The sequence below is a fragment of the Homarus americanus genome, unplaced genomic scaffold (genome assembly GCF_018991925.1).
Source record: "Homarus americanus isolate GMGI-L3 unplaced genomic scaffold, GMGI_Hamer_2.0 scaffold19903, whole genome shotgun sequence".
Lineage (NCBI taxonomy): Eukaryota > Metazoa > Arthropoda > Malacostraca > Decapoda > Nephropidae > Homarus > Homarus americanus.
The window spans coordinates 32,295-57,568 of NW_024722466.1; the positions used below are offsets into that span (position 1 = coordinate 32,295).

The window sequence follows — 25,274 nt, forward strand, 5'->3', positions numbered from 1 at the left end:
TTGAGTGTGATAAAGTTTGGCTGGTGGAGGAGTTTACTTAGAGGTTTTCTTGATGGTTCCTCCTCTGTACATTACTGGTGAAGGTCTTGGTAGGAAATATGGCAATGTAAGTGTACAATGTTAGACCAGAAATATGTGGTGGAATAGTTTAGGTGCGGTAGGCTAGGTTTGGTGTGGTAGGTTAGGTTAGGTGTGGTAGGTTAGGTTAGGTGTGGTAGATTAGGTGTGGTAGGTTAGGTTAGGTGTGGTAGGTTAGGTTAGGTGTGGTAGGTTAGGTTTGGTGTGGTACGCTAGGTTAGGTGTGGTAGGTTAGGTTTGGTGTGGTAGGTTAAATGTGGTGGGTTAGGTTAGCTTAGGTGTGGTGGGTTATTTTCGGTGTGGTAGGTTAGGTTAAGTGTGGTGGGTTAGGTTTTTTTTTTTTTTTTTACGGTATTAGCCCACCCGGGCACAGGTCACTGACCCACATCGGGGCCTGGAGGGCGAAAATGTAATAATTATTTATCATAAATAAAATTTATAATAAAAAGTACAATAAAATAATAATAACAATAATAATAATAATAACACTGTAATAATAATAATACAGAATGATAAAAAAATTCAAAAATGAAAAAAAAATCAATAGTTAGAAATGCTATATGTAGGCTATGTTGTGTTGTCAAGTAAGAGAAACAATTGAGACCCTACAATTGTGTGTAAACGAGGCAGAAAGTCAGATCAGCAACCTGGGAGTTGGTCACATATGGCAGCAGGGTCTACCATTAGACAACACATTATGCTTCCAATATCTTCCCAGGCAGTAGTCCCTCCCTGTTTGGTAGCTGCCTACTACCTCCAAGTGTGGTGGGTTAGGTTAAATGTGGTAGGTTAGGTTAAGTGTGGTGGGTTAGGGTAGTTATATATTATTGTTGTTAAGATATACAGTAGTAGTGTACTAGGGAGAGCGAGTGAATGAATCATGGAACAGAGAGGACTGTGTTGTGTGAGCTAAAGAAGAGATTATCTTTAAGTTAATAATGTTCCTTTTTCTATACTTGTTTATTTTAGGTAACAGAGATAGTGGAGTGTCTGCGAAGACAAGGCCTAATGTGTATTAAACCTGAGAGTGATAACCACAACTCGGCATCTTCCATTAAACTCGAGAATGGTATGTTTTTAGTATTTATACATTACTGTAGAGTATACTATACTGTATAAACATCTTCTGTAGCCTGTTAGCTCTTACCAGCTGGGACACCAGCAGCAGTCAGTACTTCTATGAAGGCACTGTGATATGTCTAACAATAAGTCAGTGTTTTATTGAAGTCTACACAACACCCACCACACTTTGACTTAAACAGACAATTTAGCTTTAGGAAGCTTTATATATATGTTCAGAGATTTGTCTACCCGGTCACAGGTCACTGACCCTCATCGGGGTCTGGGAGGGGATATGAGTACAGTACATTACTTGAAAGGCTTAATATAATGATACAAATGAATTGTGAGATACCCCAAAAAAAAATTATTTTATATTAAAATGAGTGACTGGTAAGTCCTCTCCCTCTGGGCTTCTCCTCCAAAAAACTAGTCTCAATTATACAGATGAGCTTCATTTTGCTTGGCCTTTGGTGAATTAATGTGTTTGTTTCACATTACAGAAGGTAAGAGCCACCAGCAGTGTTGTGTAGAGTGTACAGCAACAACTTGTTCACTGGAGGAGCTGCTCAGTAATGACCATGTGCTCACTGTTAGTACACTTGGTAAAGCTGCCATCAAAGGTCCATAAGTATAGTAGTTTGTCATATTTTAATGTACAGTACATTACATATATATAACAGTGTACAGTAATAGGCACAGGGCTGCTCACGTTAGACAGCTTTCTGCTTATTCACTTCTGTTTACTTGAACAACTTTCTGTTAAGTTTTCAGGACACCCTACAACACGGCCCCCAAACATGACACCATACAACACCGCCCAACATGACACCATACAACACCGCCCCCAAACATGACACCATACAACACCGCCCCCAAACATGACACCATACCACATGGCCCCCAAACATGACACCATACCACATGGCCCCCAAACATGACACCATACCACATGGCCCCCAAACATGACACCAAACAACACGGCCCCAAACATGACACCAAACAACACGGCCCCAAACATGACACCAAACAACACGGCCCCAAACATGACACCATACAACACCGCCCCAAACAACACATACAACACCGCCTAAACATGACACCATACAACACCGCCCCAAAACATGGCACCATACAACACTGCCCCCCAAACATGACACCATACAACACGGCCCCAAACTGACACAAACATGACACTCATACAACACGGCCCCCAAACATGACACCATACAACACCCCCAAACATGGCACCATACAACACGCCCCCAAACATGACACCATACAACACGGCCCCAAAACATGACACCATACAACACGCTTCAAACATGACACCATACAACACCGCCCCCAAACATGACACCATACAACACGCCCCCAAACATGACACCATACAACACACATACAACACCGCCCCAAACATGACACCATACAACACCGCCTAAACATGACACCATACAACACAAACATGCACCATACAACACCGCCCCAAACATGACCCCATACAACACTGCCCCCAAACATGGCACCATACAACACCACCCCAAACATGACACCATACAACACCGCCTAAACATGACACCATACAACACCGCCCCAAAACATGACACCAAACAACACGCCCCAAACATGACACCATACAACACGCCCCCAAACATGAGACCATACAACACCGCCTCTAAACATGACCCCATACAACACCGCTCTCAAACATGACACCATACAACACCGCCCCAAACATGACCCCATACAACACCGCCTCAAACATGACACCATACAACACCGCCCCCAAACATGACACCATACAACACGCCCCAAACATGACACCATAACACCGCCCCCAAACATGACCCCATACAACACCCCTAAACATGACACCATACAACACGCCCCCAAACATGACACCATATAACACTCAAACATGACACCATACAACACGCCCCAAACATGACACTATACAACACCGCCTAAACATGACACCATACAACACCCCTCTAAACATGACACCATACAACACCGCCTAAACATGACATCATACAACAAACACGCCCCCAAACATGACACCATACAACACCTCTAAACATGACAATTCAAACATACACACCAAACAACACCCCTAAACATGACACACCATACACAACATGCCCCCAAACATGACACCATACCACATGGCTCAAACATGACACCATACACAACACGGCCCCAAACATGACACTACAACATCCCTAAACATGACACCATACCACATTTCTAAACACACTCATACCACATTTCCCAAACATGACACCATACAACACCGCCCAAACATGACACCATACAACATGGCCCCCCAAACATGACACACCATACAACACCGCCCCCAAACATGACACCAATCAACACGGCCCCCAAACATCACACATACCACAATACCACACATGGCCCCCAAACATGACACACCATACAACAACGGCCCAAACATGACACCATACGACATTTCTGAAACATGACACCATACAACACCGCCCCCAAACATGACACCATACAACATGGCCCCCAAACATGACACCATACAACACTGCCCCCAAACATGGCACCATACAACACCGCCCCAAACATGGGCACCATACAACACCGGCCCCAAACATGGCACCATACAACACTGCCCCAAACATGACACCATACAACACTGCCCCCAAACATCGCACCATACAACACTGCCCCCAAACATGGCACCATACAACACGGCCCCCAAACATGGCACCATACACATACATGGCTAGCACCATACCACACGGCCCCCAAACATGGCACCATACAACACGGCCCCCAAACATGGCACCATACAACACGGCCCCCAAACATAGACACCATACAACACGGCCCCCAAACATGACACCATACTACATGGCCCCAAACATAGCACCATACCACACCGCCTCAAACATGGCAACCATACAACACGGCCCCCAAACATGACACACCATACTTACATGGCACCATACCACACGGCTCCCCAAACATGGCACCATACAATGCAGCACCATACAACACCGGCCTCAAACATGGCACCATACCACACGGCCCCCCAAACATGACACCATACAACACCGCCCCAAACATGGCACCATACAACACCGCTTCCAAACATGGCACCATACAACACCGCCTAAACATGGCACCATACAACACTGCCCCCAAACATGACACCATACAACACTGCCCCCAAACATCGCACCATACAACACTGCCCCCAAACATGGCACCATACAACACGGCCCCCAAACATGCACACCATACCACATGGCTCCCCCAAACATGGCACCATACCACACGGCCCCCAAACATGGCACCATACACACGGCCCCCAAACATGGGCCCCAAACATGACACCACAACACGGCCCCAAACATGACACACCATACTACATGGCCCCCAAACATAGCACCATACCACACCGCCTCAAACATGGCACTATACAACACGGCCCCCAAACATGACACCATACTACATGGCACCATACCACACGGCCCCCAAACATGGCACCATACAATGCAGCACCATACAACACCGCCTCAAACATGGCACCATACCACACGGCCCCCAAACATGATACCATACCACATGGCCCCAAACATGACACCATACCACACGGCCCCCAAACATGATACCATACCACATGACACCAACCACACGGATACCATACCCCCAAACATGATACCATACCACATGGCCCAAATATGACACCATACCACATGGCCTCAAACATGACACCATACCACATGGCCCCCAAACATGATACCATACCACATGACTCCTAAACGTGACACCATACCACATGGCCCTCAAGCATGGCACCATACCACATGGCCCCTAAGCATGACCATACAACACAGCACCATACCACATGGCCCCCAAACATGACGCCATACCACACGCCCCCAAACATGACACCATACAACACCGCCTCAAACATGGCACCATACCACACGGCCCCCAAACATGACACCATACCACATGGCCCCCAAACATGACACCATCATACCACACGGCCCTCAAGCATGGCACCATACAACACCGCCCCCAAACAGGAAAATCTAATACAGTGAAGTACTTGCACATTATGTAGTGCTGCACATTTTTATAACAATAAGACAAGGGTGAGGAGTAGAGTTTCTGGAAGTTTCTTCTGTCCTGGGATTCGGGGACAAAACCTGTCTGTGTCCCGGGATTTCCCGAACTTTTTTCTAGAATTTGGAAATATGAGCAATAAAAGACCAATGCAGCATGGGGTTGTAATTTAACAGCATTTATATGATAGTAGAAACAAAATTAATACCTCCTGTAAACTTCTACTTATTTTACTAGGTAATACACTAAACCCTTGCCACTCTTGGGGGTTAAGTTCCAAGAAATGGAGGGAATTGGCTAAACTTCGAATAAGAACTTGTACTACCTTCGTGCACTACTGTATACCTATACTGTGTAGGAGAAACTTAAGTCACAAAACTGTACTTACATTTGCATGTGGAAGTTTGGAGCTTGATGAAGTGGTGGCATCTGGTTACTGAAGCATAGGTGGATTATCAGGATCACTGGTGGAAGAGGGTGATGCAGTGGTGGTTGGTGGAGAGGCGTGCAACTGGGAGGTGGCGGGTGTCTGGGAGGAAGAGGAGGGTGGAGCGGCAGCAGTAGTAGCTGGTTCTTTTTTTAAAACCCTGGTGATTGATAGTTGTTTCTTCTTGGCTTTGAGGTCTGAACATTTTCTGGTCGGGAAACAATACCTGGTTGATTCCTTGGACCATCTTGAGGCTGCGTCCATGGAAGGGTCGTGGTCAACAATGAAATCATTTACCACCTTTACCTGTCGAAATAGTTCACCAAAATTGTCCAAGCTCTAACCTTCTTGTTGTAATTCCATAATGTGTTCCTCTTCCTCGGCACTTTTTACCAACTCTTCCAAATCCTCTTCTGTCAGTTCCTCTCCATGCCCATCAATCAGCTCTTCCACGTATTCAGCAGCCATGTCCACAAACCCCTCACCACCCAACTGATGTGCAACACTCACAATGTCATTCACATCCTTTACTATGGACGGAAATCACGGGAAGTTATTCACACACTCAGGCCATAAGGTGAGCCAACAAGCATTCACTGTCTCTGTTTTGAGTTCATTGAATGATTCACAGATGTTGGTAATGCAGTCCACAATGCTGTGCTCCTCCCAACACTTGCTAACATCAAGGTCAGGGTCTTTATCCATAGTACTACAGATACGACCAAAAGAACGGCTTGTATAATATGCCTTGAAGGTATGTAACACACCCTGATCGAGAGGTTGGATAGGAGCAGTGGTGTTAGGGGGTAGGGACACCACCTCTACACCTGGATGGCTAAACTGTAAACTTTCTGGGTGGCCTGGTGCATTGTTTATAAATAATAACACCTTGAATTCCATGTTCTTGGAAGCAAGGTATTTTTCCACTTCAGGGACAAAGCATTTATGGAACCAGTCCAGGAATGCTTGCACAGAGATGACGTAACCCAAGCTTTCTTATTAGACGTCCAATAACATTGAGCTGCGACTTATTGGCATGATGGTAGGCTTTAGGACAGGCAGCATGGTTAACAGCTGGGGGTTTCATAAAACTGTAGCTCTTTCCTTTGAAGTCTTTACACCCCTTGTCTATTTTTCATCCTTGGCATGAAATTTGTCTTAGGTGAGCACTTCCAGGATATGCCAGTTTCATCACAATTGAAGATCTGGTCTCGGCAATAACCACCCTCTTCCACAAGAGCTTGAAAGACAGGTGGATATTTTTCTGCTGCCATGACATCAGCCGATGCACTCTCCCCATGGTAGTGAGGAAACTTGACTTCATAACACTTCTTAAAAGCAGCCAACCAACCAACAGAAGCATTGAATGGTGGTGGAGAGTTAACGCATTTCATGCAACTGCAGCATAATAAACACTTGCCTGATGCTTTATCTGTGGCCCAGACAGGTCGCCCTGCTCACGGTTTCTTCTTTCCACCCACTTGTGAAGGTAATGTTCTGTGTTAACAAGCTGTTAGTTTTGTTGTGAAGTATTGGAGAATGTCCTGTTACTAGAAAATCTTGAGATTACATTAACAGAAGCAGTTAAATCTTCCTTGTTCTTCTTAAGAAAACGTATGGTTAATTCAGGGCAGCTGAACCTACGCATGATTTCACTGGTAGGAGAACCACTTTTGATCATCTCGAGCATCTCTCGTTTCATTTCAAGGGTTTATCTCCTCTTCTTGACCCTCTTACGGTAGTCACATTTGGCTTGGGGCTTTCCTTGTTGACCTTCTCTACAGCCATCATTAACACCAGAACTGCTCCCGACATTTTCAATACACACCTCACTCATCGTTAATACACAAGAATCTCGCGAAACGTATTCACAATGGGTTATATAATCCAAGGTCACTGCACCGCTCACTCTCGCTCATTCAAACTAACTGCCATAAACAAAAAACATGACAGATAACAATGAGCGCTGCCTACTCTCCATTGACTCACAAAACTGGTAATGCAAATCGCTATTCTTGAGAGGCTTGAAATTTTAAAAGTGACGTGAAACATTTGAATCACGAATCTTAAACGCGCTAAACTTGAGATCCTACTGTGTGTGTATACAGGTAACTCGCGTTTGATTTAAGCATTTTTGGAATAACGCGATTGTTCAATTAATACCAAAAGCTAAATTATGCGCACCTATTTTTTTAAATCACGAGCTCAAGACAGTTTAAATTTGCCACACGTATTGGCCCGGTCGCCTGGCAGTGGAATCGTGCGTGATGCCTGGTGAGGTGCTGGTAAGTTATTACTATAAAGTCAGTCATATGAACATCAACAATTTTAATAATATTAATAATAATGATAATTATTATACAGTATTACCCCGCTTTACACGGTTTCACTTTCCGCGGTGAAGTAGAATTTTTTTTTTTTTTTTAGCTCATAAAATTCATACAAATTACCCGGCCAGAATATAATTTACATTGCTGGAATTCTTTCAATATGATGATCATTTTGAATATAAACATCATGGATTTTGCATTAGACATAAAAATTTTAGATCTAATGTAATAATTTGGTTTACACAAAGCAAATATTTTATCCTTTGTGCAGAATATATGAAGTTTACATTCAAAATATTCCCTGACCTGCAAGGAATCCAGAAATGTCAATTATATTATCCTAACTTTAGTCTGAGTTATTATTTATTACTAAAAATTTAAATACTGTATACTATTTTCTCCCAAACCTTCTTTGGTAGGGAGGGAAGGTGGGGGGTGGGGAGGGAGGGACCGACCCAGCTAGGGCGGAGTATTTTGATTGACAGATAGTGTCCTTGAAGAATATTTCTTTGTTTATTTACTGAAGATATTTGTTTTAGCTCATAAAGTTCATACAAACTACTCGGCCAGAATATAATTTACATTGCTGGAATTCTTACAATATGATGATCACTTTGAATATAAACATCATGGATTTTGCATTAGACATACAAATTTTAGATCTAATGTAACAATTTGGTTTACACAAAGCAAATATGTTATCTTTTTGTGCAAAATATATGAAGTTTACATTCAAAATATTCCCTGACCTGCAAGAAATCCAGAAATGTCAATTATATTATCCTAACTTTAGTCTGAGGTATTATTTATTACTTAACGTTAAAATCTAATGTTTTCACCCACACATTTCTCAGAGAGGTAGGAGCTAGTGAGCTGGGAAGAGGGGATTTGAGTCCATTATTTGAATGGACATTAACCTGGCGACTGTATTTCTCTTAAATATTAATTGTGTGAGCATACCATCATAAAATTTAGATGTTATTTTTACTACAACATAGGTATTGTGTCGGAAAAAGTGGAGTTTGGGGGTCGGGCCAGTCTCTATTGGAATTAATCCCATATGTTCTGTTGTTCACTTTACGCGGTTTTCACTTTCCCGTAAATCGGGGTACTACTGTAATAATGTAATAGTAAAGATTATTGCTACTAATGATGAAGATACTGGTGATAATGAAGTATTCTGTACAACAACTGTGACCACGTCCAGCAAGCTTCCCGGGTATCACTTTCTCAGTTCACACCAGCACTACTTTTTCTCTGTGCTCTCATTTGCACTGTGAGTTTATGATGTACCTTTTTAGTGTTAAACGCTGTTTTCCCCCATTGAGCATGTCTGGAAAACGTCCATCTGCCTCCTCTGGGGCGCCTATAGCTAAAAAGGTACGAAAACAATCGCAATGGACGTGAAATTAAATGTGATCACCCGCCTTCAGAGAGGAGAGTGTGTGTCAGAGGTTGGCCGCGTGCTTGGTTTAAGTGAGAGCACTGTTCGTACCCTGTTCTGTATATGATGGTTCCCTCACCTGTACCATTTACATGTATTCTTATGGGAAAATTATGCTAAAATTACACGTTTTTGAATTAAGCGTTAAGCGGTGGTTTTGAAGAATGTAACCCCCGTGTAAAATGAGAGGTTGGTGTATATATAATGAGTAGTAATGGCGGTCTTATTCTTAAAGATTATTTACACATTAACTATACATTTATTGTACTTATAGAAGTTTGAAAAGGTACACACAGTAACAGGTACACACAGAAAAAGGTACACACAGTAAAAGGTACACACAGAAAAAGGTACACACAGTAAAAGGTACACACAGTAAAGGGTACACACAGAAAAAGGTACACAGTAAATGATACACATAGTAAAAAGTACACACAGAAAAAGGTACACACTGTAAAAGGTACACACTGTAAAAGGTACACACAGTAAAAGGTACACACAAAAAGGTACACATAGTAAAAGGTACACATAGTAAAAGGTACACATAGTAAAATGTACGCAGTAAAAGGTACACACAGTAAAAGGTACACACAGAAAAAGGTACACAGTAGATGATACACACAGTAAAAAGTACACACAGAAAAAGGTACACACTGTAAAAGGTACACACAGTAAAAGGTACACACAGTAAAAGGTACACATAGTAAAATGTACACATAGTAAAAGGTACACACAGTAAAAGGTACACACAGTAAAAGGTACACACAGTAAAAGGTACACACAGTAAAAGGTACACACAGTAAAAGGTACACACAGTAAAGAATACACACAGTAAAAGGTACACATAGTAAAATGTACACATAGTAAAAGGTACACACAGTAAAAGGTACACACAGTAAAAGGTATACACAGGTACACACAGTAAAAGGCACACACAGGTACACACAGTAAAAGGTACACACAGTAAAGGGTACACACAGTAAAAGATACACACAGTAAAGGGTACACACATAAAGGTACACACAGTGTGCTGCACACACAAAAAAGGTACACACAGTAAAAGGTACACACAGTAAAGAATAACACAGTAAAAGGTACACATAGTAAAATGTACACATAGTAAAAAGGTACACACAGTAAAAGGTACACACAGTAAAAGGTATACACAGGTACACACAGTAAAAGTACACACAGGTACACACAGGTACACACAGTAAAGGGTACACACAGTAAAGGTACACACAGTGTACACACAGTAAAAGGTACACACAGTAAAAGGTACACACAGTAAAAGGTACACACAGTAAAAGGTACACACAGTAAAAGGTACACATAGTAAAAGGTACACACAGTAAAAGGTACACATAGTAAAAGGTACACACAGTAAAAGGTACACACAGTAAAAGGTACACACAGTAAAGGGTACACACAGTAAAGGGTACACACAGTAAAAGGTACACACAGTAAAAGGTACACATAGTAAAATGTACACATCGTAAAATGTACACATCGTAAAGGGTACACACAGTAAAAGGTACACACAGTTAAAGGTACACACAGTAAATGGTACACACAGTAAAAGGTACACATAGTAAAAGGTACACATAGTAAAAGGTACACACAGTAAAAGGTACACATAGTAAAAGGTACACATAGTAAAAGGTACACACAGTAAAGGATACACATAGTAAAAGGTACACATAGTAAAAGGTACACACAGTAAAAGGTACACACAGTAAAAGGTACACATAGTAAAAGGTACACATAGTAAAAGGTACACACAGTAAAAGATACACACAGTAAAAGGTACACACAGTAAAGGATACACATAGTAAAAGGTACACATAGTAAAAGGTACACACAGTAAAAGATACACACAGTAAAAGGTACACACAGTAAAGGATACACATAGTAAAAGGTACACATAGTAAAAGGTACACACAGTAAAAGGTACACATAGTAAAATGTACACATCGTAAAGGGTACACAGTAAAAGGTACACATAGTAAAAGGTACACATAGTAAAAGGTACACACAGTAAAAGGTACACATAGTAAAAGGTACACATAGTAAAAGGTACACACAGTAAAAGGTACACATAGTAAAAGGTACACACAGTAAAGGATACACATAGTAAAAGGTACACATAGTAAAAGGTACACACAGTAAAAGGTACACATAGTAAAAGGTACACATAGTAAAAGGTACACACAGTAAAAGGTACACACAGTAAAAGATACACACAGTAAAATGTACACACAGAGAAAGGTACACATAGAAAAAGGTACACACAGTAAAAGGTACACACAGTAAAAGGTACACACAGTAAAAGGTACACACAGTAAAAGGTACACACAGTAAAAGGTACACACAAAACAGTACACACAGTAAAAGGCACACACATTGTGCAAAGGTGTACACATAGTAAAGGGTACACACAGTAAAAGGTACACACAGTAAAAGGTACACACAGTAAAAGGTACACACAGTAAAAGGTACACACAGTAAAAGGTACACACAGTAAAGAATACACACAGTAAAAGGTACACATAGTAAAATGTACACATAGTAAAAGGTACACACAGTAAAAGGTACACACAGTAAAAGGTATACACAGGTACACACAGTAAAAGGCACACACAGGTACACACAGTAAAAGGTACACACAGTAAAGGGTACACACAGTAAAAGATACACACAGTAAAAGGTACACACAGTAAAAGGTAACATTGTAAAATGCACACATTGTAAAAGGCACACACACAGCAAAGGTACACACACAGTAAAAAAGGTACACACAGTAAAAGGTACACACAGTGTGCTGCACACATTGTGCAAAAGGTTACACATAGTAAAGGGCACACATAAAAGGCAAAATACTATTGTAAAAGGTACACACAGTAAAAGGTGCACACACAGTAAAAGGTACATGCAGTAAAAGGTACATATAGTTGAGGTACACACAGTAAAGGGTACACACAGTAAAAGGTACACACAGTAAAAGGTACACACAGTAAAAGGTACACACACAGTAAAAGGTATACACTTTAAAAGGTACACACAGTAAAAGGTACACACAGTAAAAGGTACACACACAGTAAAAGGTATACACAGTAAAAGGTAGGTAAAGGGTAGTACACACAGTGAAAGGTACACACAGTCAAGGGTACACACAGTAAAGGGTAGGTAAAGGGCATACAGTAAAAAATATCTCCCCCCATGATACTGACTTGGGTAATGATCCATACATCACCTGATGTGCCGGGAGGGTTGGTATGCATGCCTGAATGGCAGAGGTTTCCACCTATCTATGGTAGCAACAGATATGTGAGGACACCTTCAGTCAAGGCTACCACCATATTGCACTCATATTCCACAATCCTTCATCCGTGGTGTCGTATTGTTTCGCACATAACCCGTGCGGTACTTTTTTTACCGTATGTTCACTTGGTCTCACACACACACACACACTACTGTAACATGTTATATATGTCCCCACTGTCACACACATACATTACGTACTTTGCTGTCACTCGGAATCGAGTATGACTATCATCCAGCTATGATACAATGTCACGAGTTATTAGGGATGTCACCTAGGTTGGTGAGTGTTGAGGTGACTAGAGACGCCGATATGGGACCAGCAGAGTTGTTCACAGATGTTGCACATGTGGAAGTTACATCTAGTGTGGGAGGGGCGGTGGCAGACGTCTTTCTGCTGTTGGCGCTTGTCTGCTTTGATATGCAGTTGCGCTAACTCAGAAGTATTGACACCTTCTTGTCTGGTGATCCTCCAAGCGTTACGGTGTGGAGTAATCAACTCCCAGGTGAGGGTGTCGATTTGGCACTTTTTCAGGTTTGTCTTAAGACTATCCTTATACCTTATCAGTTGCATTATGTTTGCTATTCGTTAGGTGACTGTAAAGTAACTGCTTTAGCAGGCTACTGTCGTCCATGCTGGTAACATGGCCAGTCCAGCGTAGTTGTTCATGGATAATGGTAGCCTCGATGCTCCTACAGTTGGTGTCAGCAAGAATACTGGCATTTGTTCTCGAGTCTTCCCAGCGAACTCGGAGCATGGAACGTAGACTACAGTATAGTCTTCATTTACGAGGTCAATTGAACCCGTGGAGGTCCGCGTAAAACGAGAAATGCGTAAACGAAATAACAGAACATATGGGATTAATTGAAATAGAGTCTGGGCCGACTTCCAAACTCCACTTTTTCCGACACAATATGTACCTTGTAGTAAAAATGACATCATAATTTTATGATGGTATTGACATGCACAATATCTAAATAAAGAACTCCACCACTGTACAAATATAAAGGTGTTTAATACTTACGTTAGTAGAAGAGATGGGTCGGCACACAGGGATGGCGGCTGGCTCCGATACAGAGGGCAGATTAGTGGCCCTCCGGTGAATCACTATCACTATTCACAGAGGTTTGCAGGGCCTTCCTGACAAATCCCTCAAAGTCCATATCCTCTCTGTCACTATCACTGACTTGGGCTGGCTGTGGTTTTGGTGGATTGCGGGCGAAGAAGTACGTAATACTACGTTGACGACTAGCATTGATGTTGTCGTCATACATCTGGACATACAGCTCCATAAATTTCGACAGAAGGTTATGAGACACTTCATACTGATGCTTGACTGTGTTTTTGTCAAGGATGAGCTTTATTTTCTCCGCTAACTCGATGACTTCCTTCACATAACCATGGCTTGATCCAGGTAGTTCAAGGTTTCTCGGGGGTGGTGGGGGTCCAGCGGAAGCCATTGTGAGGGGAATAGCGGGCACAAGAGAGAACAGTATACGCGGAGACTGAGAACAATGAGACTGGCCCGGCTAGGTCAGTGACTTCTTCCCTCTGGTGGCAGGGCACGTCATGTTACATTAGAACACTCACAGCTAGCGGCAGAGGGAGGTAAGGATGCGTGGCACAATCACGGTCCGATACATCATATGACGTCAGCAATAACGTAAGAGCGACCTAATGCGCACCCTCCTGGCGCCGCTTCCCGCGTAAATGATGGTATGAATCGCGTAACTTAAAATTTTCATTCTGGCAAGGTGCCGCGTAAATGACCAAACGCGTAAACCAAATCCGCGTAAATCGAGACAGGTGCCTCCTGTACATGACCCATGTCTCACTGCCATATAGCAGGGTGGGGAGGACCACTGCTCGATATACGTGCAACTTTGTAGATAATTTCAGCTCCCTACAGCTGAAGACATGGGTACAGAGTCTGCCAATGGCTTGAGATGCATATCTGATCCGATGTTGAATCTCTTCATTGATTTCTGTGGTGGTGGACAGGTGGGAGCCGAGATGCCGAAAGTGGGTAACATTAGAGAGGGTAGTACTGTTAAGGTGGATGGATGGTGGAGGTGTGTGTGAACCAGGGGCAGGCTGAAAGAGAATCTGAGTCTCACATACATTCACCTCAAGACCAAAGCGTGCATACGCCTCAGCGTAGGTGTTCAGGATCTGTAGGTCGCGTTCAGTGTGAGCAACGAGTGAGGTTGTTTGCATCATGAAGTTCAGTAAGGGAAGCTGGTGACACCTTTGTTCTTGCCTGGAGTCGTCTTCTGTTGAAAAGACCCCCCCCCCCTTTCATCCAGTACTCGATGTCCACTCCGCCAGCTAAATTGGCACTGGCACGAGTAAGGAAGGCAGCCAAGAAACGAGAAAATGGAAGAGTTGGTGCTAGTACACACCCTTGTTTAACCCTTGTTTGGATGGGGAAGAACTCCGACTGAGTGCCATTGTGCAGGACACTGCCGTTTATGCCATGGTGGAGTTGCCTCACAATGGCGATGAATTTTGGTGGGCAGCCAAAACGGCCGGGGGTCCACCAGAGGGCTTCCCTGTTGACTGAGTCGAAGGCCATGGTTAGGTCGATGAAAGCCATGTACAGGTCACGATGCTGTTCTCTGCACTTTAACTGTATCTGGCAGGCAGCAAAGATCATGTTAATGGTGCCATGTGATGGTCTAAAACCACATTGAGATTCTGGGAGGAAGTTTTCTGCCTCAGGAAGAAGTCTGTTTAGGAGGACTTGGGCAATAATCTTGTCAGCTACGGAGAGCAGCGAGATCCCACGGTAGTTGCCACAGTCTGACCGGTCTCCCTTGTTCTTATAAATATTGACGATGGAGGCGTCTTTAAGAGCTTGGGGGATTTCCTCCTTTTCCCATATATGAGCCTAGGACAATGGCGCCTTAGTCCTCTTCAAAGTACTCCCCTTGGGACCTCACACACTTCTTCCAGCATCCCTTCCACTTATCAAAACAGTCTGCAAAGTCCTCTTTCGGGATCTTCATCAGCTGCCTCGTCGCATTCTCCTTAATCTCATCCACGGTCTGAAATCTCCTCCCTTTCAACGGCGATTTTAGCTTTGAGAAAAGCCAGAAGTCGCAGGGAACCAAATCTGAGCTGTAGGGGGCTGAGAGTCCTGGGTGATGCGATGTTTTGCCAAAAAACCCTGCACGAGATGTTAAGAATGGGCAGGCGCGTTGTCATGATGAAGCTGCCAGTCGCCACTTGCCCACAGCTCCGGTCGTTTTCTTCTTACTGCAACCCTCAGCCGGCGAAGAACTTCGATGTAGTACTCCTTCGTTATTGTTTGGTCATTGTAAATGCGACGGTCACACAGTACCCACGCTCACTCAATGGCGTCTGCCGGTCAACTGAGTTGTCCCACGGGAGTGTGGCTGTTCATGCATGCGCAATACGGTCCTCTCTGAGTGGCTGCCAAGTTACATCAAGGCCGCGCGACCAGTTCTCACAATATTCACAATGGCAGGATACTTTCGGGACAGACCTCGTATTTTCCAGGAGAGAGTGGAGACGGCTGGTAAGTAGAGGTCCTCCTGCTTTATACACCTCGACTAAGATTTCATCAGGCCCTGAGGCTTCGTTATTTTTCATCTGTTTGATGGCAGTAGCTACCTCATCCAGGGATGGAGGGCAGCTGAGGTGGGTCAGCTCTGGATGCTGAGGGACCTGCTGGGTAGTCACGACATCCACATCGGTGTTTCAGTTGAGCAGCGAATGGTAGTGCTCTTTCCAGCACGACAGAATCCTTCTTCATCTTTAATTAAGGATTTTACTGTCAGATGAGCGGAGGGGTGGCTGCGTAATGAGTGACTGGCCATAAAATGTTTTAGTGGAATTGAAAAATTCGCGCATCTTGTGTTGATCTGCAATTTTTTGTGTTTCACATGCTTTATTTTTAAGTCAGTCGTTCTATAGCTTGCGAAGTTCCCGCTGGGCTGCCGCTTTCTTCTTGAAGAAAGTATCAGCTTTGGTCCGAGACTGAGGGTTGTTCAGCCAGTCAGCAAAAGCAGCACGTTTATCATAGACGAGTACATTGATCGCCGGGTCATTATCATCAAACCAGTCCTGGTGTATTCTTTCGATCTGGCCGTGGGTCTCTCTGCAAGTTTTTGTCATAACAGTGTTGAGAATATCCCATTCGGCACTGGGATTTGTGTTGTTTGTTGTTGGGTTGCTTGTCAGTCCATGTTCGAGCTGCTCTCTGAAAGCATGTACTATCGCTGGATCCTCTAAACACTTTAGTGTTAACCTTTACACCCCATGTGACGTACTAAGAAGCGCGCCTTTTCCCGCCACTGTTTAAATGCCCAGCGTGGGTTACCAGGTTCCAGTGTGACTATTTGCCTGTCACGCCACACCTCGGCCACAGGGAAGCTTCCTGAACATAATTACCTACTTTTGTTTGTTTCATTTCCATTGTTTGTCCTTTTTATCATGTATCAAAGAAATATTGCTAAAAGTAGTGTAGTATTACTTAAAAATAATGCTGTGATTATGTTATAAGTTTATTTATTTGTGGAATTATTATTATTATATTCATTACTTGCTCTACCAAACACAAAGACAGCCAGACAGCCTGGCGTGTGTTGCCGAGCACTTTTATGAAAAATAATGTAAATAAAATATTCAAAATATATTATTTATTGCAAATAAGTATTATGATCAGTAAATATATGCATTATTGGCCACTTCGGGCACAAAGGCATGCTAAAAATAGCTGGTAAATGTGTGGGTGACCACGAGCTCAGCTGTCTTAACAGCACTGTCCATTTATTTCCCTCGCCACTGTTGCCACAAGGAAGTTTCTAGAGGATCAATATATAATTTTCCATACTTGTCTTTTATTGTTTTATCATTTAAAAAAGGTTAAAAATTATTTTTGGAAAAGTTTTGATTTTTCCCGATTTTCCCCCGGGGCGACGTGAAGTGAGAGCTTGGATCTGACAAGTCGATGATCAGTGTCACAGTGGTCTGAGCCACGCATGGCACGGGTGATGAGGACCTCGGCGATCTCTTTCTCTGACAATGATGTAGTCAATGAGTTGCCAGTGTTTAAATCGTGGGTGTTGAACCCTTGAACTTGTCGGCCTGCCTAAACAAGGTATTGGTGACAGTGAGGTTGTGAGCAGCACACTTGCGGAGGAGGAGTAGGCCATTGGGATTACACTTGCCTAGTCCATTTCTCCCTATGGTTCCCTGCCAAATGTCAGCATATCTGCCAACTCTGGCATTGAAGTCACCAAGGAGCACAACCTTGTCTTCTCTGGGGATAGAGGTTAGCACTCTGTCGAGGTCGGCGTAAAAGGCCTCCTTGATGTCATCCTCTGCATCTAGTGTTGGGGCATATGTACTATTGAAGAAAGCATGACGTGAGTGATTCAGTGGGACTCGAAGAGTCATAAGGCACTTGTTGATCCCAATAAGCATTTCAGTTAGCCTGTGTAGGATGCATTGGAGGATGGCAGAGCCAACTCCATAATTGCAGTTTTTCTCTACAGCAGGCTTACTCTTCCAGAAAAAGGTGTAGCTAGACCCCCGTTCTGTGAGTTGGCCCTCATCTGGGAGCCGGGTCTCACTGTTGGCTGCTATGTAGATGTTATACCTAGCCAGCTCTTTTGCCACAAGGGCAGTTCTTCTTTCAGGACGTGCATTTGTGCCAGTATCCAGAAGGTTCCTGACATTCCATGGTTTGTTTTTGTTTGGATCTGTGATGTTGGTTGTGTTTTTGACTACATATGGATGACCTTACTGGGTGAAATTGCCCATCCAGGTTGGGTTTTTAGGCAGGCTATGGTTAGGGCACCTTTTTTAGCCCCTTCCCCATGTGGGGTGAGCAGAATGGTTCCTCGAAAGAGCTGCTCAGTCTCACAGACAGGACCGGATTGCACTGCTGCCTAGATCCCAGTGCATAAACGACCATCTTATCTGTGCCGCCCTGTGCAGAGTTGTGATTAGAGACTCCCGGCAGTCATCTCTGCCTGTACCCATCACCACTTTGGGGGCATAGAGGTTTTGATGATGATGAGAGGCATGATGAACTGGATGATGGCTTTTCGTGAGTTGATTTATGTGGTGAGGCAGGAGCGCAGGCTGTAACCACACATCTTGGCTCTCCCTTTTTCTGATCCAGTGGTGCAAGTGTTGCAACGACTGGGGAGAGGGAGAGTTGCAATGGACTGCCTATAGCCCAGTTTGTTGGGTTTCGTCTTAGTAGCCTGTCAATCAGGCATTGCCTTCGTCCGCCGGTGTAGTCACCTCTTCTGCCTATACCACCATTAGGGTCTTGTTGGAGCTCTGTGAGCATTTCTGCCTAATGTGGGGCTCCACCACAAATTTTTTGTTCAGGGTTTACTTCCAGTAGCCTTATACCTACCACGGTTAATCCGCAAGGCAGTGGGGCGGTGGTTGGTAGGCGCCAGGACGTGTCCACATGCCGGTGGGCTTATGTGCCATCCCTCTGGGGCCCACTGCTACTCCAAGATCCCCTGCTTACCTAGCCTGGGCCCACGAGGCACCCAGTTACCGTGTGTTGCCACGAGGGGGCACAGCAGGAGTCTTGATGGTGAGGAGGCTGTGTACTGGCAGGGGAAGACTTATGCAAGTTGCATTCCTGTTCGCCACGAGGGCTAGCCAGCGGCGGTAGCTGAAAGCGAGAGGGAGCAAGCAGTGCTTGCACCTTAACATAACATAATGCTGCCACATTACAGGTAGACTATAAAAAATCCGGCAACCTCGGGACCTGAGGAATACCGGATTTTCGAAAATGCCGGAAAACTGATGGTTATATTTGCTGTATAAGTTTAACAGAAAATGACTACCTGTACAGTCCTTTAAACAAAGAAAATTAAACACTTAAGTTAGGATAATATAATTGACATTGCTGGATTCCTTGTAAGACCAGGAATATTTTGAATATAAATTTCATATATTTTGCACAAAAGATAACATATTTACTCAGAGTAAACATTATATCTAAAATTTGTATGTCTAATGCAAAATATATGATGTTTATATTCAAAATGATCATCAAATTGTAAGAATTCCAGCAATGTAAATTATATTCTGGCCGGGTAATTTGTATGAATTTTATGAGCTAAAACATATATCTTCATTAAATAGGTAGTAGGTAGCTACCAAATAGGGAGGTACTACCACCTGGGAAGATATTGGAAGCATAATGTGTTGTCTATGGTAGATCCTGCTGCCATATGGCATCACGAAAATTGTGACTAAGTCCCAGGTTGCTGATCTGACTTTCTGCCTCATTTACACACAATTGCAGGGTCTCAATTGTTTCTCTTAACACAACATTCATATATTGTTCCTCAATTTTGATTTTTTTCATTTTGTATTTCTTTATGGTTCTTTATTATTATTATTATTATTATTATTATTATTATTATTATTATTATTATTATTATTATTATTATTATTATTATTACATTTTCGCCCCCCAGGCCCCGATGTGGGTCAGCGACCTGTGCCTGGGTGGACTGGTTCCCGTAAAAAAAAAAAAAAAAAAAAAAAATTGAAAATTCGCTACGAAATCCATGCCGGAAACTGAAGTTTCCGGTTTATCGATTGCTGGATTTTTTATGGTCAACCTGTACATGCATTTTACCACCCTGTGTGTGGCTACACACACGCTATTTTTCTTTGTTTCCTATACAGTAGAACATCATATAACACAAGATATGTTCCAAGAGAGGTCGCTTTACACCGAATTCGCACTAAATCGAAGTGTTGTTTAAATGGAATAATTTAGTTTGGTACTTGAGAGAAACACAAAATACTAAAAAGACTGACAGTCTACCCAGATGCACCTAAGCCCATCTCCTAGAATAAACAAAACATTGTTTTTTGTAGTATTATGTTAAAACAAACACTCGTAAATCAACTCGGCTAAAATTAAGGGATGTGAAATGGTCTGTTTACTGGCTGGGAAGATGGGGGGGAGGGAGGTGAGGTAATATGTTTGACAGTTGGCGCCGAAGGTCTAGTGAAGTATTTATTTGTTTATTTATGTCCTTTAGATTGAGTTTATGTTTTTTGTTGATAAAATGTCACAAAAGTGACCAGGGAGGATATAATTTACATTGCTGGAATTCTTATAAGATAGTGATTAGTTTGATTATAGACATGCTATAGTTTGCACAAGACAAAATATTTAGTAATCATTTAGTACATTATTTTGAGTACATATACAGTACAGCTTTGCCCTTAGGACAGTGTAGCATGCCTAGCGAAACATTTGGCGCGAATTTTAAAATGTGATGTGTCAGATTGACTCACGCAAAATAGGAAAGATTCCCTTTAAATAAAAACTATTTTCCTTAATTGTGGGTGTCGCTTTATATCAATAATCTTAAATTGAATCGTTTTAAATCGACGTTCTACTGTACTCTTCTCCCAACTCTACCAACTATTTGGAACTCTTTGATTATCTCACTTCTTGCCATGAGTCGTTGCTATCCACACACCCCAACACCGAGATCCTCTACCTCGGGGATTTCGATGTACAGTAAGCCCTTTGCTTAACGTCGTCCCACTTAAACTTGTTTCGGTACTACATCGCTAAACTTTAGAGACCCAAAATTTGCTTAACTATCCGGTGATTCATCACTACGTTGTTTTGCATTGTAACGGACTACCTTTTACAGCGCATCACCCCCTCTCTTCTGGCCGTGCTACGCTCTTCCAGCTCAGCACGCTGCCCTCAATCTTCGAATGTCACGGCATCCCCATGCCACGCCAAGACAGTCTGTTACGACTTCACATCATTCGTGTGTGCTTAAGTGCTTTTGCTCTAAAACTACTATAACCATTATAAATGGTTTCCAAGTGCCCATCAAGTGCTACTGATGCTAGTGTAGTGAAAAGGCAACATAAGATCATTACTCTTGCTACGAAAATGGATGTATTAACCTGATTTGAAAAAGGGGAACGCTCTGTGGACATAGCCGCTGTGCTTGGTCTAACCCCCACAACGGTGCGCACTATCCGGACCAATGCTGACAAGATTAAGGTTAGTGCTGGAAGTGGTACTACTCTCAGTGCAACTAAAACAACTCGTACTAGAAGTACTGTGATAGTAAAGGTGGAAACGATGGCTATGTGGATGGAGGACCAGAATCAACGCAATGCCCCTGTGAGCCTTATGGTTATCCAGCATAAGGCCAGATCCCTGTTTGACGACATAAAGGAAACAGAGGGTGAAGGATCGAAGGATGAGACCTTTACGGCCAGCCGGGGATGGTTTCAATGGTTTAAATGTCGTTATAACTTCCACAGCATAAAGATGACTGGTGAAGCTGCTAGTTCAGATACGGTTGCTGCCGAGACATTCCCTCCTTAATTAAAGCAGTTTATCCAGGAAGGAGGCTACTCATCGAAGCAAGTCTTCAATGTGGATGAGACTGGTCTCTTTTGGAAGAGGATTCATGGGAGGACCTATATCTCCAAGGAGGAGAAAAGAGCACCAGGTTTTAAAGCGGCAAAAGACCGCTTGACGCTGCTGATTGGCGCGAACGCTGCCGGCTACTTTAAGCTGAAGCTGATCTTGATTTCTCGCGCTGCCAACCCACAGGCTGAAAGGTTACTCTAAGGATCACCTTACAGTGATCTCCCAAGATTAATCCGCAAGGCAGCAGGGCAGTGGTTGGTAGGTGCCAGGACGTGTCCACATGCCAGTGGGCTTATGCGTCATCTCTCTGGGGCCAACTGCTACTCCAAGATCCCCTGCTGGTCTAGCCTGGGCCCACGAGGCACCCAGTTACCGTGTGTTGCCACGAGGAGGCACAGCAGGAGTCTTGATGGTGAGGGGGCTGTGTACTGGCATGGTAAGACTTATGCAAATTGCTTTCCTGTTCGCCACCAGGGTTAGCCAGCGGCAGCAGCTGAAAGCGAGAGGGAGCAAGCAGTGCTTGCACCTTAACACTAACATAATGCTGCAACACTAGATGCATTACACCACCCTGTGCAACACACACACACACACACACACACACACACACACACTTTTATAATAGCTTGAAGAGGTAAAGTTTTAATGTATTTAAAGCCATCCTTATGTTCTATTGTTCACCATTATACGGCCGTCTTCCACACCCTTGTGGGTTAGTTACCATTACCTGACGGCAGCTGCACGGTCTCTTGTCAGGTTCTTAACTCTGTCATCTCTTACAACTTCTCCCCATGTCATATTTGGCCTACCCATGACTCTCCTCCCCTAGCTCCTGTGCCCTTTGACCCAGCTGAACTCATCCATTCTCTCCACATGCCCAAACCATCTCAGTCTGCCTCTACACAAGACTTCAGTACTGTACAATACTCTCACTACCCAGCTGCTCTCTAAGCTCTCAACAAGGCTTCTTGACTTTCAGGGCTCTATTACTTAAAGGTTAAAGGCTCATATTAGTTACATTTTCTCTTATATTCATCTGTGTAAAAGAGTGACCAAAAATATGTGATTTGCTTAACAGGCAACATTGACCTAAAGTTGGCCGGTCGTCTGTACAAGGACCTGTGTGTCGCCCGGGAGAACTTGGCACTCAACAGTCACCTTCATCTACTCTATCTTGTGACGCCCTACGCTGTTGTCTCCTCCGTCAAGATCATCCCCAGCATCTTCTCCACTGCTGTAAGAATAACCCTTTCATTTTTGGCTGTATGGTTAGGTTAGGCTTAAAAATTCAAGCATACAGTATACTCAGGGGCAGATCCAGAAATATGAAAGGGGGGGGAGGTCCAAGAAGTTTTGGGTGGGGGAACAGGCGAGCAAAGTGAGCCCACCCAGCTGGGGGAAGTTTTTTGGGGGGCGGGGGCATTGTAAGCCCCCAAATATTTTTAAGTCTGACCAGTATTATGGTCATTTTGAGGCCATGTGCACTTGGTATTAGGAGAAATTCTGAGGTCAATAGTAATTACTTTTTACTTTACAAAAATACCTGAGTACAATACTGCATAAAGAAAATGTATTGGAATTTTCTGGTGAAAGGGGGTGGGTCTGGACGTCCAAGACCCTTCCTGGATCTGCCCTTGATACTGTTAGTGATTTGGTATCTTACAGAGCTCTCTGAGTACAGTACATCAGAGAGTCTAAGCGGGTACCTAGAGCAACATGTGGTGTGTGGTGCTGTAGTGCACAAAACCTGCTGCTGCTGCACCCTGCTGCCACCACAATTATCATCACATTATGGATTCTTCAGAGCAAAGAAAACCAAGAGATGTTATTACTACCATAACTTTAACCAGTTTATTTTATCATTGTTTATTGTCATTATTAAACCCCAATAAAACATCTGGTGGTTGTCATTGCTCTGCGAACTCCTCTCATCCACTGACCACATCATTACTCGTGTTATGATGATTTAGCGCATCCTGATAGGGGAACTTCCCTGTGTGACGACCAAGTTTTCAAACTGAGCACTAGTAATGCTTTATTTAGGTGTGATTAAAAATATTAATAGTGTCATAAATGCAGTATATAACATATACTTTATTTTGTGGCCAGTATTTGTCACTTGGAGAAGAGGAGGTGAAGGTGGCCAAGCTTCTGGGCATCACTGAGGCCATTGTGGTCAAGCTCACTTTGGGCCACTACAGTAAGGTAAGTCTTAATGTGTTTCTCTTAAACCTTCACCTTTTTTAATAATACTGAAACAGTTTATTTAGGAATAAAAATAGAGAAATAGTAGTTCCTTCAAATTCGAGGGGGTTAGGTTCTCAAAATGTCCGCGAATCGCTAAATGCGCATATAACAGTTTGCTGACTAGGTGGGGGGTTACTTGTGTACAAAGATATGTATATTCCCTCTTTGTGTTTGCCCTTAGGACAATTATTTCTTTTACCTGTATTGTATATATACAGTGTATGTGTTGTGTGTGTAGACACAAACACAAAACACATGCAAATAACTAATAATGGGAAAATCCTCTCACAAATAAACAGAAACAAATGTAGTATTATAAACGTTGAGTCTACCCTCAAGTCTAACTCTGTGCTCTGTTATTAATAAAGCACGGTGAAGGAAATGCTGTTTCCAGAACGAATGGCTCCCTGTCCTGGCCACGAAAATGTCAGCAACTTTAAAACTACCTGCAGTCATTCTTGGGTATATCCAGGGTGTCATCCACGAATAATAGAGGACTGTGAAATAAATATCCACAAATTATCTGGGTGTACTGTACAACAACTTGGATAGTGAGTCAAGTGAGAGCCTGAACCCTCTTAGTGGCACCTGGTATGCTGTATACAGGAAAACCTCAATAAACCAGACTAATTGGGGCAGACCCCAGTCCGTAAAATGCAAAAGTCCCAGAAAAGTCAAGCCATGGCCCTGCTTATCTGGACTTTCCTGAAAATCAGACATAAGTCTAGTTATCGGTATTCACTAATATGACTGTTTTGTTCTGTAAAGTGTTTACCCATAGTATAAATAGTAGAAGTGCTTCTCCATGTGTACTGGGTAAGAGTGTAGTACTA

At 43.1% G+C, this 25,274-nt stretch overlaps 1 protein-coding gene across 4 annotated transcripts in view; it reads left to right on the forward strand.

Moving 5' to 3' along the window:
* Positions 1-1,047: 1,047 nt before the first annotated feature.
* LOC121862783 (helicase POLQ-like) overlaps positions 1,048-25,274 on the forward strand; it is a gene marked incomplete at its 5' end in the record, with an annotated part of 47,682 nt that continues 23,455 nt past the window's right edge. For 3 of the 4 annotated variants that reach the window (XM_042361090.1, XM_042361092.1, XM_042361091.1), the window contains 4 exon segments: positions 1,048-1,147; positions 1,641-1,760; positions 23,273-23,430; positions 24,304-24,399. In XM_042361090.1, the coding sequence (XP_042217024.1) occupies positions 1,048-1,147; positions 1,641-1,760; positions 23,273-23,430; positions 24,304-24,399 (474 nt within the window). 4 annotated transcript variants of the gene reach the window in all.